The sequence below is a fragment of the Micromesistius poutassou genome (genome assembly GCF_964030765.1).
Source record: "Micromesistius poutassou genome assembly, chromosome: 18".
NCBI lineage: Eukaryota > Metazoa > Chordata > Actinopteri > Gadiformes > Gadidae > Micromesistius > Micromesistius poutassou.
Genome location: NC_140288.1, coordinates 11,911,145 through 11,925,479, shown reverse-complemented (window position 1 = coordinate 11,925,479; position 14,335 = coordinate 11,911,145). Strand labels below are relative to the sequence as shown.

Here is a 14,335-nt window from a genome sequence, read left to right as displayed (position 1 = left end):
CATCTGCTGACTTCAGATCAGCCCCGCTGGAGCCTGTTATTAAGCTGCTCCGAGCCCTGTCACGGACATACAGAGGAAGAAACACACACACACACACACACACACACACACATACATACACACACACACACACACACACACACACACACACACACACACACACACACACACACACACTCACACAGGCTGTTACCGATACCGTTACCGATACCAATTTTTTTTTATCAGCCTTCGCCGATACGCTGATACTGATTTTCTTGAGCTGATATTTGTAGCAGATACTGCTTTTTCTCCCTCAATTGACATCATAAAAATGTGATGACAGTGATGATAACAAATGTTACAAGTCTCAATTTATAAAAGGAACATTTATTGAACTGTCTGTAAATCATGCAGAGAAAAAATAATAATAATAAATTGTCGGAAAAATCGGCCGATGCCGATACACATAAAAAACGCAAATATCGGCCGATAATATCAGCTGGCCGATATATCGGTTGATCACTATTTCATACATACATACATACATACAAACACACGTACACACCTCCATTCCATAACACACACATCCTCATTCCATGATACACACACACACCCCTCCATTCCATAACACACATACCTCCATTCCCTCACATATCTATCTCATCTGTCAGATATTTTATTGGTTATCGCTGGACGTGAACAATAACGTCACTGTGTTGTCGCGTGTAGCAGAACAATTCCCCCACCTCTGCTTGGTGTGTGGAGGAAGATGTGGACAGTAGAGTGTCTGTTGGCCGTGGTGATGGAGTGACCTGTCAGGGTTTTGAAGGGCTTGAGTTCACAGGGAGACACCAGCCTCTTGAGTTTGAGGTACTCCGATGCTCTGTCTGCCTGTTTTCTTTCTGTCTGATACAATCAGATCTCTGAGCTTTTAACACGCACACATGTACTGAGCAATCCAAGGAACGCTGTGATGCTGAACTTACCTTAACCCCCATGAGCAGGGAGCATCAAACCTGTGGTGTTGTAGCGAACGTTAGTATAATGTCATCATCTCTGACCTCTAACCTTGAGTGTATTTCTCTGTGTAACCTAAAGCCAGCTGGGGACTACACCTCCCAGAAGGCACTCTGTCACAGTGGCTGTACCAGTGCCTGGCTCTGCACTCTTGTCCTCTTGTCCTCTTTTCCTGTATTATTTTTTGTTCTCTCTCTCTCTCTCTCTCTCTCTCTCTCTCTCTCTCTCTCTCTCTCTCTCTCTCTCTCTCTCTCTCCGACTCCTGCATCTCTGTCTCCATTCTCCCTCCTTCAGTCTTGTTCTCTGTTGACCTCCTTCTCCATCTCCCTCTCCGCTGTGTCTCTCCCCTCCCAGAGCAGTAGTAAACATTGAACTGAATTCAGCTTTTGAAACGTGGGCCGCCTGGTTTGTCCTGTTTGACTGACAACAGCAACATGGTCACAACACACTGGGGCGTTGAGTTACTCAGGTCAAAGCGAAAGCACCTGGTGACTGACGAGTCATGGTAGTTTAGTTGGTACGGTAGTGTGTGTGATTTATTTTGTAGGGTTTTTTCTTTGTAAGGTTTGGTTGAATGATTAAAACATTTACGAGTATAAGGCAGTTAACAGGTTGAATCATTATCATTTGTTTCAGAACGAGTGCTCATCTTGATTGACCTACATACTGACGATAACTGTGGATCACAACTATGCTAACCAGCCCTGCTAAGTCAGCCCTAATGATTGGCTTATCATCAGTATTGAATTCACATGTAGCATTTCCCTGATCGTTTGATCAATAACCAGACTCCCTCCAGCTATAATCAGGTTGTGACTTCACATGGGGCGTTGCTTCATAGCTTACTTCAGGGTTAAAGTGTGAATGTTATTTAGTTTAGAGTTTGACGTCCATACATGATGTATTGACGCACGTAGAATAGAAATTAGCTCTGGGAAAATGTAGGACAATTTTACTGGCTCTCCCCTGCTAAAATGACAAAACACAGTATCTAGCCAATGGCTTCAACTGCCATCAGTAGCAAAGTAAAGAATCAGGATGGAACCGGTCCGATCGGGACCGCTGAGCTGATTCAGGGTCAGTTTAGACAACGTAGACTGTCGGTGATCTGACCAACCATATCCTTCAGACTTCATAGCCAATCACATTTGTTATTTGTAGCCATACGGCAGGGTAATGTGACATCATCTACTATTAGGATGTATGGGACAGGATGTTGACAGATCAGCCTACCAGTTGCACACCACTGGTAGGCTGATCTCTCTACCCTATACCTGGGTGTACGGTAGAGTTAGGTCACTCCCACAGGTGATGTAACTCCAGCGTTGATTTTGATGGATGTAGAGAGAGCTAAATTGATTACGATTGGATGACTTATCAACGTGGACATTCTTTGTTGAAGAATATCATTTGTAATGGGCTAACAAGGTACACTCTCAATGCGCAGCGTCTTTCATCTAATGGCACCATGGAGGAGATGCCAATACCGGAGGAATGCATTGACTTTCCACACGTCTCGGGGGTATTTTTATACTCTACAGGCGAGTCACATTGTCCATGTGAAACAGCACCTACTCCCCCAGGCGCTGGCTGTAATTACCACTGAGCTCGGAGCCATCTCAGCCTACTCCATGGTTTCTTTAAAGGGCAACAACACTGAAGGCGAACCACAGGACAGCACCACCTACGGTGAATCACAGGTCATTGCAAGGGGCAGCTTCTGGCTGTTTGTGTCAGGTGTCCTTTGGTGCCATTTTGATGTTTGTTGGGAGATGGTGAAGATGATGAGAGAATGTATTCTGGACCTCCCCTTTTTATAGTGGTCTGCACAAAAATTTAAAAATAATGCTTATCCTGCATATCAAATATTTGTATATACTACACGTGAACCTCCTAAGATGGCGCAATTTGATTGGTTCGCTATCTTGGGATATTGCAAAGTCGCTTAACGGCGGCTGGAATTGTTGACGTGGGTGGGGGGGGGGGAGTTGGGTTGCGGGCAGACGGGATTGTTGGCACTGCGCCACACGTTGGTCTATGTACGGGAAACACTGGAATGGCTTTCACCCATGGATTTGAACCCCCGGATTGCCTCAACTTGGATATACCAGGAATGATCACGCCAACATCCCTATCTCATAGTGAGCTGAGGGAGGGTTTGTACTATGAATATTTGGCCAGTTGGTAGGTGGGTGGGTCTGGGATGCATTTAGTGCCTTCATGGCAGGTTTTTCTAAAGTCCAAGAGCACGTGGATCTAATCTCAGAAGCTCCAGGCCTCCCATTACCCGCCATTATTGTGATTACCCCCTAACCGCCACGGTAGGTTCGAGTCCCATAGAGAGTTTAAGTGTCCTCCTCTAGCCTTCAGAGAGAGGCGTTGACTCATTTACCAGCTGAAGCCATCTTCCTCCCTGGTTCACCATCGCAGTGACCCGTGACTGGTCCGGCTATTTTCAGCTCCCCACCACCACTCTGATATTCCTTCCCTTTCTCTCTTTTGCTCTCTCTTTCTCTCCACCTTCTCTATCTCTCTCTCTGTCACCTTCTCTCTCTCTGTTGTCCTCTTTCTCTCTCTCACCCTCTCTCTCTCTCGCTCTCTCTCTCTCTGTCTCTTTCTCTCTCTCTCTCTGTCTCTCTCTCTCTCTCTCTCTCTCTCTCTCTCTCTCTGTCTCTCTCTCTGTCTCTCTCTCTCTCTCTCTCTCTCTCTCTCTCTACGGGTGGTGATGTTGCTGACCTTCTTGGCCCCATGGAGCTGCCGTAATGGCCGTCGTATTGAAGAGCTTCCTGACAACCGACTGCTTTTAAGGGGAACCAGCGGCCGCCACTGTGAGGGGATTCAATACAGAAGAAAAGCACAGGAGGGTGTTTGTGTGTGTATGTGAGGGGGAGTGGGTAAATCAGTGTGTGTGTGTGTGTGTGTGTGTGTGTGTGTGTGTGGGTTTGTGTCGGGGGAGTGTGTGTGTGTATTAGTGTTGTGTGTGTGTGTGTGCGTGTGTTAGTGTTTGTGTGTATGTTAGGGGGAATGGGTTCATCTGTGTGTGTGTGTGTGTGTGTTGGTGTTAGTGTTAGTATTTGTGTGCGTGTATGTGTTTGCCTGTGTGTGTTGGTTTGTGTCGGGTGAGTGTGTGTGTGTGTGTGTGTGTGTGTGTGTGTGTGTGTGTGTGTGTGTGTGTGTGTGTGTGTGTGTGTGTGTGTGTGTGTTTGTGTGTAATCAGTGCATGACTGCTGCACACCCAGCCCCTGTGTGGCGGTGGGTTTACAAAGGCCTTCTGACCAGCAGGGGGCTGGATTTTAGACGAGTTGGCGTACAGAGACATTACAATACAGGAGCAATCGTCTGTCTTCTGCCCGTCTGTCTACCCTTCTGTCTGTCAGTCCCATGTGACTGGAGGCTGTCTGATTGAACATCAGTCTACCCACCAACCATATGCCTTTTCTAGTTATCTGGCTGTGGGTCTGTGTATTCACCTTTGTTCCTATTTGTCTTTATTATCTGATACCCTGTGTGTGTGTGTGTGTGTGTGTGTGTGTGTGCGTGTGCGTGTGTGTGTTTGCCTGCGGGCACAAGCCTTAGAGAGTTGCAGTCGTGTTCAGTAATAAGGTCTTTTTCAGAGATCCAGTCGAGTCCGTAAAGATTTACACAGTGATTGACTATTGATCTCTCTCTCTTGCTCTTGTTCTCTCTCTCTCTCTCTCTCTCTCTCTCTCTCTCTCTCTCTCCCTCTCCCTGCACCCATATATCAGGTAGTGTGTGTTTGTGTGTGAGTGTGTTTGAGAATACGTGGTGTTTTGGTGCGGCGGATCGAAGCGTGGACACACACACACACAGTGTGTTCTCTCCTGGTGATTATTCCTGGGTTGTTTTGGCGGTGTTTGAGTGGCAGCGTCATCCTCATGTTAAAGCCCCGCCCTCCTGAAGGATCTGAGGGGAGAGGCCTGCTGGGTCTGAAGGAGTGTTTAAATCACTGCAGGGGGCCGCCGGGTAGGGAGGTGCTAATGATGGTGGGGTTCATCAATAATGACTTCATAATTACAGTGTCTGACCCCCTGCTGTCAAACCCCCCTGGAGGTACAGCTACACCTGTCGTACATCGATGGGGAGAACCTGCATTGATACGAACAACACTATCCACACACACGTGCGCAAACTCACGGGACAAAGACAAATACACCCTAACCCTAACTCTAACGCATACAAAAATACAAACGCATGTAAAAACCGCTGCATGAAAGAACACACAGGTACAAGGTATGAAATATTATCCAAATATTATCTAACAAACAAGTTGGATCCCCGGCTCCTCCTAGCTGAGTGTGGAGGTGTCCCTGAGCGAGACGCCTCACCCTGACTGCTCCCGACGAGCTGGCTGTTGTCTCGCGTGGCTGACTCCGCCGTCGGTGTGTGAGTGTGTGCATGAATGGGTGAAGGTTAGGCAGTATTGTAAAGTGCTTTGAGTGGTCACTGGTTAGAAAAGCATGGTATAAATGCAGACCATTTACATAGAGGAACGCTCCAATCAGCGTTTTGGGGTTATATATTTATACGATCATGAGATGATAGATCATTTTATTGATCCCCAAGGGGAAATTCAATAATTCTATATATATATATATATATATATATATATATATATAATTAGTGGTTATTACCACTATAATGCAGTGACTGAATGAAGGGATGAGAGGGGCCTCACGAGCTGCCCAGGCCCGCTGGCCAGAGGTTGGTAGCCCTCAGGCCTGGTGAAGTAGCTGGTACCGTTTCCTCCCCAACGGTTTCTTTGTTTCTATCTGTGGCGCCGCCATAAACAGGACATGGGGACATGGGGACTTTGACCCTGTGGTTAGTTCTAAACAACACATGCCTGCAGAACATATAAGCACACACAGACATACACACATTAAAAGAAAGCAAGCATATATACACACGTATATGCACACACAAACGCATTCAAAGAAATACACACAAACACACACAGAGAATACTAGCTACACTGCGAGTGTTCAGAGAGAGAGGGGAGGGATACGGCATGTGCTAACTGCTAAGTGCACTAAGTCTTTTCTTTGCACACACTGAATATCTTCTTTAGTGTTAGATTAGACTCATGCTGATTAGTGGGTGTTAGTCTCTCTATCTTTCTCTGTTGATCTCTACAACTATTGATTGACTATCTCTCTCGTCTCCTCGCTCATTCAGACCAGGTAAGGTCTTAATGAGTTGTGATATGTATTCATACATGTCACTCTTTTTCCCACTCACTCACCCTCTCAGTCACCCTAGGGTGCTGTCACACACAACACGTCGGCGTACCTGTCCAGATGCACACATGCACTCAGAATCAATTACACCAGACAAGATAAAATGGCACATGTTGTCTCCACATGCACGCATGCTCGCACACCTGTGTGCGCGTGTGTGTGTATGTGTGTGTGTGGGCAGAACCCAAGAGTGCAGTTGCCTGCGGTCAGCCGCAGTTAGCTGCAGTTACGAGGCAAACTGGGTCTATTTTAGGGCTGTGGGTAACCTGCAGGTGACTCGGTTAAAATAGTAGAAGAAAAAACACAGAGAGATGTGCATTATTTATTCCAGACTGTGCAGACAGGTTCCTGGTTTCTTCAGACGTAACAGTGTCGTGATTTAAACGCTTGCATGATAACTGAATGCGTGCAAATGAAATCCCAAATCTTTAGATTTCTATTTAATCTTTTTCTGATTAAATAATGCTTGCTGACAAGATGTCATGCAAGATGTCGATACGGGGACAGTGTTTGTGGTGTTTTTATGGGCTACAGGGTAGAAACGGTACCCAAGTGATTATTCTCTCTAATTGTCCTTTAGGTACTAGCCTTATCCTTACCCTAATCAACAACAACACACTTAACATGTTTCACAAAGAAGGAATTGGCTTTGGAGGTTCAGTGGGTTAAACACTCTTGATATTGTGTTTTAACAATGAAGCTTACATTTGAAGCCAAGCCATCGGAGGCAACATGTCTGAAACACACCTGAATTAAAATGGCGGGTTACTTGAGGAGCAGGTGAAGGCCTCGCTTAGCTTTAAGATCAGTGGTGGTCGGGTTCTGTGGGTAATAAGGGGTTTGGGTTGTCCACACTGTGTGTGTGTGTGTGTGTGTGTGTGTGTGTGTGTGTGTGTGTGTGTGTGTGTGAGATAAGGTATGGTCATGTGAAACAAAGGTGTGTGTGTGTGTGTGTGTGTGTGATAAGGTACGGTTAGGTGAAACAAAAGTTGGTGTGTTGGGTCGGTGGGTTCACAGACAATCTGAATAGAGAATGGATTAACGGATGGAATGGAGACAGAGACGGAGGAAGCTCTATGGGAGGCTTTCTCCCGGAATAGCACACACACACACACACACACACACACACACACACACACACACACACACACACACACACAGAACAGAAAGTGTTCTGTAATTTCCTGTAATTGCTTCACTGAGAATTCAGTTTGATAAAAGCTCAACAAAAGGCCATGGGAGTTAGCTGCTCATTGTTAGTGAGTTAACGCTAATGTTAGCTCAGACCACGAGCGGTATTTGGCTGGATGAGGCTTACTCGTTGATAGATTTTGCTAGCTCTGACTAGCCTCTCTGACTAGCTAGCTGATGCAAGCTTGACTAGCTGTCAGTAACAGTGGCTAACTCATACTAGTTTTCAGTCACTGCTAGACATGCAAAATTATTCTAGTTGTGTGATAATGTATGTACTAATGTACTAATGTACTAATGTATGATAATGAGCTTAATTGTCCCTTAACAACACTAATATGCAGAAACAACACTGCCTCAAAAGGCTATTGGCCTAAGCAAGACCAGCAGAGGAATTTACTTTTCCCTGAACTTTTGAAAATTATGCAAAAAATATGCAAAAACATAATTATATATTTATGTGGCATTCAGTTCAATGCTTAAAATATATATGGCAAATGCTGTGGTAAAGTGTGTAAAGTAAAGTGTGGTTCTTTCTTTTAGATGACCAAGGGTTTCTTTCTGTTCAATAGATACAACTTCATCAATCCCCCGTAGGAGAAATTTGTTAAAGCATGCCATGGGACCTTTAATGTTTTCCCTATAAAACAATAATGGTAAAAAAAATAATAATACAAGACATGACGTAACTCTACAGTCAAACCGTGCAATCTGAAGGCTCTACTTCACTCCTCCCCTTACTCACTTCCACCAATGCAAAGCGAACAGAACTGAGCAGGGGAGGGCATAGCCCAGTTTGTGAATGACCCAGAGAAACGCAATGCAAATTTGATGTGAACATGTTTGAGGCTTTAATAAAATACAGGAGGATTTTGAAATTCCGCCCAGACACATTTCTAGGTCCCAAAAAAGGGCATATCCGGGCAAAATAGGACGTCAGCTCACCCTACGTACGGGGAACCCATTTCATTTCTACCTGTTCCACTGTTAAAAAATATAGCCTTGTATACATAACTTGGTGTGTGTTATCCTGGTCATTTCTCTGCGTGAGAAATACAAAATGGTGTGTGAGTGTGTGAATGCGTTGAAATGCGTGTGTCTCAGGCCTGATGACTTGAGAGCCCTGCATACATCATGCTATTGATGTCTCTTAGATGATGACAGTGACTATATAATGATAGCTGTGGCTAGACGATTCCAGCTGTGACTGAATGCATGGATGGGTACTTTGTTCAACCTAAGTGGTAATTTGGTAATTGGATTACTTTAGGTGATTAAGATTAGTCTGACAAAATGTCCAGATAAAGCACAGGAACATGAAGCATCGGACTGCTCTACATTCATATTTCTATATGTACATATGTATATTGTGTGCTGTGCGAGTTGTATCTAGATCAGTGAGATGGCGTATTCTCTGAAGAGTCGCTATCCAGGTCACGGTCAAAAAGAGAAAGAGAGAAGATGGAGAAAGGTGGAGGGTGGGGTTGAAATGCATTTTCTGCATTTTTCTTTCATCATGTTTTAATATCGGGGGCCAGTCGCACGCACGCACGCATGCACGCACGCAGGCACGCACGCAGGCACGCACACACACACACACACACACACACACACACACACACACACACACACACACACACACACACACACACTTGGTAGCGTGTCCTTGGATAGGATGGGCAGGCTGCGTGGAGGAGTGTGGAGTAATGAAAATTTTCCAATGGGGGAGAGGAGAGGATGTCAAAAGGAAGCAAAGCTTTTGTGTTGGAAACTTTTTTGGGGGATGAATTTTATTCAATGTTTTTTATTATTATTATTATTATTATTGTTTTTTTTATTTGAAACAGACACACGGGGAAATGTGTTTATTTTGCTTTAAAATGAAACAACAAAAGCAGCACTGCATATCAAATAATTTCTGAAATGAGCTCAGATGGCTTTCAATTTGCTGCATTGTACATACAGTGTATTGATGTGGATATTTTAACTTTTATCTTCTTTGAATCCTTACTAAGGTTAGGTTCCTTCTGTAACTACAGGCATGCATTTTGTATATTGCCTAAATATTTTGTATATTGCTGTACAGCCAAAGAAAAGGGGGAGGAGGGAGAGGGAGAGAAAAGAGAGGGAACCGGGGGGAGGAAGGAGAGGGAGAGAAGAGAGGGAACCAGGGGGAGGAAGGAGAGGGAGAGAAGAGAGGGAACCAGGGGGAGGAAGGAGAGGGAGAGAAGAGAGGGAACCAGGGGGAGAAAGGAGAGGGAGAGAAGAGAGGGAACGGGGAGGAGGGAGAGGGAGAGAAGAGAGGGAACAGAGGGAGAGAAGAGAGGGAACAGGGGGGGGCAGAGCAGGATGAGAGACCCAGCCACTAGGGGTCAAGAGCAGGGATGTGTGAAATAATGTATTGATTTAGAAATCAGACCTTGAGACACAGGGCCTGTAGTTTGAGGCCATCCATCTATCTCCACCACCTGGCCACACAGGTAAAAATAGAATACGTCCACAATAGAGTCCGGGTTAGGAAGGCAAGGTTATCCCTCCCCTTATAATGTTATATTATTAAAAGATTACTATCTATATTATGGACACATTTAAAGTTTTTGTGTATATAATTGTTGTGAATATGTATTCACAACATGACATTTCCCTTCTTAGGTGACTTTTGCATTACATTTTGTTACTTTTACATTTTATTACGACTGTTTGAAGTGCTTTAAAATGTTTTAGCATTGACCCCCTTCTTCTCCTCCATGTATTCTGTTCTGCACGCTGTGGGGTTGGGAAAAGAACTGGCTGAATAGAGGCCAATCTCACATCAGAGACTTCCCCATCTCCCAGCATGAGAACATAATTACACCGTCTTCTTTCTCTTCGGACTATGTCTGTCACTCTCTCTCCTCCTCTATTATATTTCATGTCTCCCTCTCATGGCTCACATTAACTCTCGCTCTCTCTCCCTCGCTCTCTCGCTCTCTCTCCCTCGCTCTCTCACTCTCTCCTACCCACACCCCTTCTCTCTCCCTCGCTCTTCATTACTGGCCGTGCTCTATGTATCACTGCCCTCTCTGAATCATTCTTCCTGTATTCTCTCTCTCTGCCTCTGTCTCCTCTCTCTCTCTCTGCCTCCGTCTCCTTTCTCTCTCTGCCTCCGTCTCCTCTCTCTCTCTGCCTCCGTCTCCTCTCTCTCTCTGCCTCTCATGTTCTTTGTGTCTTTGACTAAAATGTGTTTGAGGTATATTTTCAGGTATTAAATCTCACATCCCCATACAGGTAGGATGTGGGGTTGTTTGAAGAGGGGGCATTCACCTGAAGCTTGGGTTAATTGTTGGATCTGACAGTGAAGCTGCTGGTTAATGGTTGTGGAGGGGTCATCTCATGAATATGTATTTGGTCTTTAATTCAATTTACTTCACAAGTCCCCACAGCAGTCAATAATTGACTTAAAATGACAGTTTGCGTGTTTGCGTGTGTGTGTGTGTGTGTTGGAGACCTGTTTTCTTTTGTTTTTATAAATTTGTCATTGACATTACCCTGTCAGCCTGATAACACACACACACACACACACACACACACACACACACACACACAGCTGTAGAAAGACAGGCATGCATACCCCTTTGTGGGGACGTATGTGGTGTAACACACATCCAACCTCATTCAAACGTTTGGCACATGGCTAACCCATGCACAGACATAAAGCAGCTCACAGGGACATGCTGGGATCATCTGTAGCCCATTCACTACCCAGTGGTCCTTACCAGAACCACTGGGAGTACTGCGCTTCAGAGGAAACCAAAGACCAGATGGGGGGGTCACGAGAGTGCTCTGAAAAACTAAACACAAGGAACACAAACGGTTATGACCCCTCTGTTGTATTATTTATCTCACATGTACAACTGTGAGAGATGCAAACTCACAGCACAGCATACACTCCCAGCCCCCCCCCCCCCCTGCTCTTAGGAATAACAGTGATCTCTTTAGACCACCCTGTGTTGAAACCCTACGCTTGCTCGTGCACTACTCGTGCACGTTGTGTTGTTGTGAACCGCCGAGGAACTCTGAGGCCCCATTATTGGGTAGTAATTGAGGGCCAAACCTTTTAAACAAATGTCTTCCTCTTGCTCTCTCCCCAAGAGCAGGAGAATCTGGTTAAGTGTCACCGCTATGCTTTCGTGGTCGCCGCTAAACCCGGCAAAGTGGAGACCACCGCTGAATCGTTTAAAGTCTTCAGGAGGACGAACATGGTAGTGTTACTTAGCAGGCGTTTTTATAGCATAAGAGTTTTTTTAGTGCAGTTCTGTCAGCGTGCCAGTTATGGAAAGTGTAGCCATTTATGCCAATGTGAAAAATGCAGAGTATGGTGACCGTGAAAGAGAGTGGAGAGGAGGAGCAAGCGATGGAGAGGAGGATAGGGGAAAGTAAAATACAAGAGAGAGAGAGAGAGAGAGAGAGAGAGAGAGAGAGAGAGAGAGAGAGAGAGAGAGAGAGAGAGAGAGAGAGAGAGAGAGAGAGAGAGAGAGAGGGGCGTATTGAAATGGCAGAGGTGTTTGTATGAGCTGGAGAGAGAGAATGCCAGTCAGGTTGGAACTGGGTGTGAATTGGGAAGAGGACATTGATATGAGTAGAGAGTCAAGACCGCAGCCATTGAAGTTCACAGAAGAACGTTCCTACAGCCTCTCCATGAGCAGAACGGTTGTAGAGCTGAGTGAGAGATGGGCTTGGTGTTTGGATTGTCTGGACGTTATCCATGCCTTGAACGACGCCCGATGGCCAGAGCGTTGTACTCCTTCACGTGGATGCTCCTGGGGCGTCCTCTCTACCTTCTTTCTCCTCTTCTCTCTTATCCTGTTCTCCTCCGCCCTCCTTCTCTCCATAGCTTCAAAAACAAGCAAACACTGGAGGGCAAACAGTGTCCATTCAGATGGAGCTCTGAGCCACCTCCCACTGTCCACCAGGCCCTCTGATCAGGCTGGGCTCCCAGATAAAGGAGCGCTTGTTTCAACACAAAGGCCGTCATGAGGGGGGGTTCGGTGTCTCAAACGCCTACAGCTAGGGTTGCATTTTTTCTGAAGCGTGTTGTTGTAACGGAACAGGAAACGGGATTGACTGGATGAGGCTCATTTGTTCTAATGCCATTTAGAACCAATGACGCTGACACACACACAGCAGTCTAGATGGCCGTCTCTGCTGTCTGGTCACATGCTACTCTGATGTGCCGACTGCATGAGTGCATTCAGCGTGAGGGCCTCTCCCCACGTAGGTACACACTGGCTGGAGCGCTGTGGGGAGGAGAGACCCTCGTGGTGGTACTCGTGGTGATTCACTCGTGGTGTTCAGTCGGGGCCACACACCTCCGTACCGATGCAGCCTGCACTGGTTTCAAAGGACCAAAGTGCTTTGATAACATTGGGAGCAGGAATGCGCTGACAAAGAGATGTTGGAGTGAGGCCAGGAGAGACAGTTATGATGGCTCAATCATGCAGACTGGTACTCTAAATGAGCTTCATTTGAATTTGGGCGATAAACTATCATTTGTATTCAGATTCTGGATCCCCAACCAGCTGCGAGTGTGACCGTGTGGATTATTCAGTATATTAGTATGTATGGACTTGAACTTAGCTCATGTGTACTAATGTTCCCTTCCTCTCCTTCTTTCTGTCTCTCCACAGAAACCTGCTGGACAGAGACACCTTCTCCAAGTCTGACCCAAGTAAGCAAACACTGACCGTGTGTGTGTGTGTGTGTGTGTGTGTGTGTGTGTGTGTGTGTGTGTGTGTGTGTGTGTGTGTGTGTGTGTGTGTGTGTGTGTGTGTGCGAGGGCATTAAAGAGCAATGAACATATTAATAATGGCTGTACACAAAATGAAAGAAAGAAAATTAGAATTTAGAAATAGACTCAAAGAGAGAGAGAGAGAGAGGGCTGAGATGGAGGGAGGAGGGAGGGAAAGAGAGAGAGAGGGCTGAGATGGAGAGAGAGAGAGGGCTGAGATGGAGAGAGAGAGAGAGGGCTGAGATGGAGGGAGAGAGAGGGCTGAGATGGAGGGAGAGGGCTGAGATGGAGGGAGAGAGAGAGGGCTGAAATGGAGAGAGAGAGAGAGGGCTGAGATGGAGAGAGAGAGAGGGCTGAGATGGAGGGAGAGAGAGAGGGCTGAGATGGAGGGAGAGGGCTGAGATGGAGGGAGAGAGAGTCAGGACACATGCAGAGCTCTGTGATGTATCTTTCATGTTCTCTGTATGTCCTGGTGACTCATTGTATGAGGAGGGCGAACTCTCCTCATGTCATAGTCTCACGTAACATTCCCCTATAGATCCTCTCTGCTCCTCTCAACTGCTCCTCCTCCTCTCTCTCCCCCTCTCTCTTTGTGTGTGTGTGTGTGTGTGTGTGTGTGTGTGTCCCATTCCTATTTCCATTCCAACAGCTTTGTTCTGAACTCTTTTGTTCTTCTTCTGTTTGTTTTCTGTTTTCATATTGTTTGACAAGCACACACATCAAACACACACACACGTCAAGCACACACACGTCAAACACACACACGTCAAGCACACACGTCAAACACACATCACTCACACACGTCAAACACACACACACACACACACACACACACACATGCGTCAACACAAATCCCAGGGTCAGCACTTTAGAGAGCCTCAGACGTGACTCCTCTCTGTGAAGAGGAGGAGGAGGTGGGCAGAACCAAGAGGCTGTTGATGATGATGATTAACCACGGTAGAAGGGAGGGGGGCGGGGCCGGTGGGGGGGAGGGGGGGGGAGAAGGGAGAGAAGATTAAGAGAGAGAAAAGTGAGAGGAAATGGTGGTGTATGTGTGTGTGTGTGTGTCTGTGTCTGGATATAGGCCCAGGAGAGAGTGTGTTCAGTCCTCCTACATTAA

At 46.1% G+C, this 14,335-nt stretch overlaps 1 protein-coding gene across 2 annotated transcripts in view; it reads left to right on the top strand.

Moving 5' to 3' along the window:
* LOC311363417 (copine-8) overlaps nucleotides 1-14,335 on the top strand; it is a 61,827-nt gene that overhangs the window by 2,112 nt on the left and 45,380 nt on the right. For both annotated transcript variants that reach the window (XM_084483361.1, XM_084483360.1), the window contains exon 2: nucleotides 13,115-13,155. In XM_084483361.1, the coding sequence (XP_084339487.1) occupies nucleotides 13,115-13,155 (41 nt within the window). The remainder of the gene's footprint in view (nucleotides 1-13,114; nucleotides 13,156-14,335) is intronic.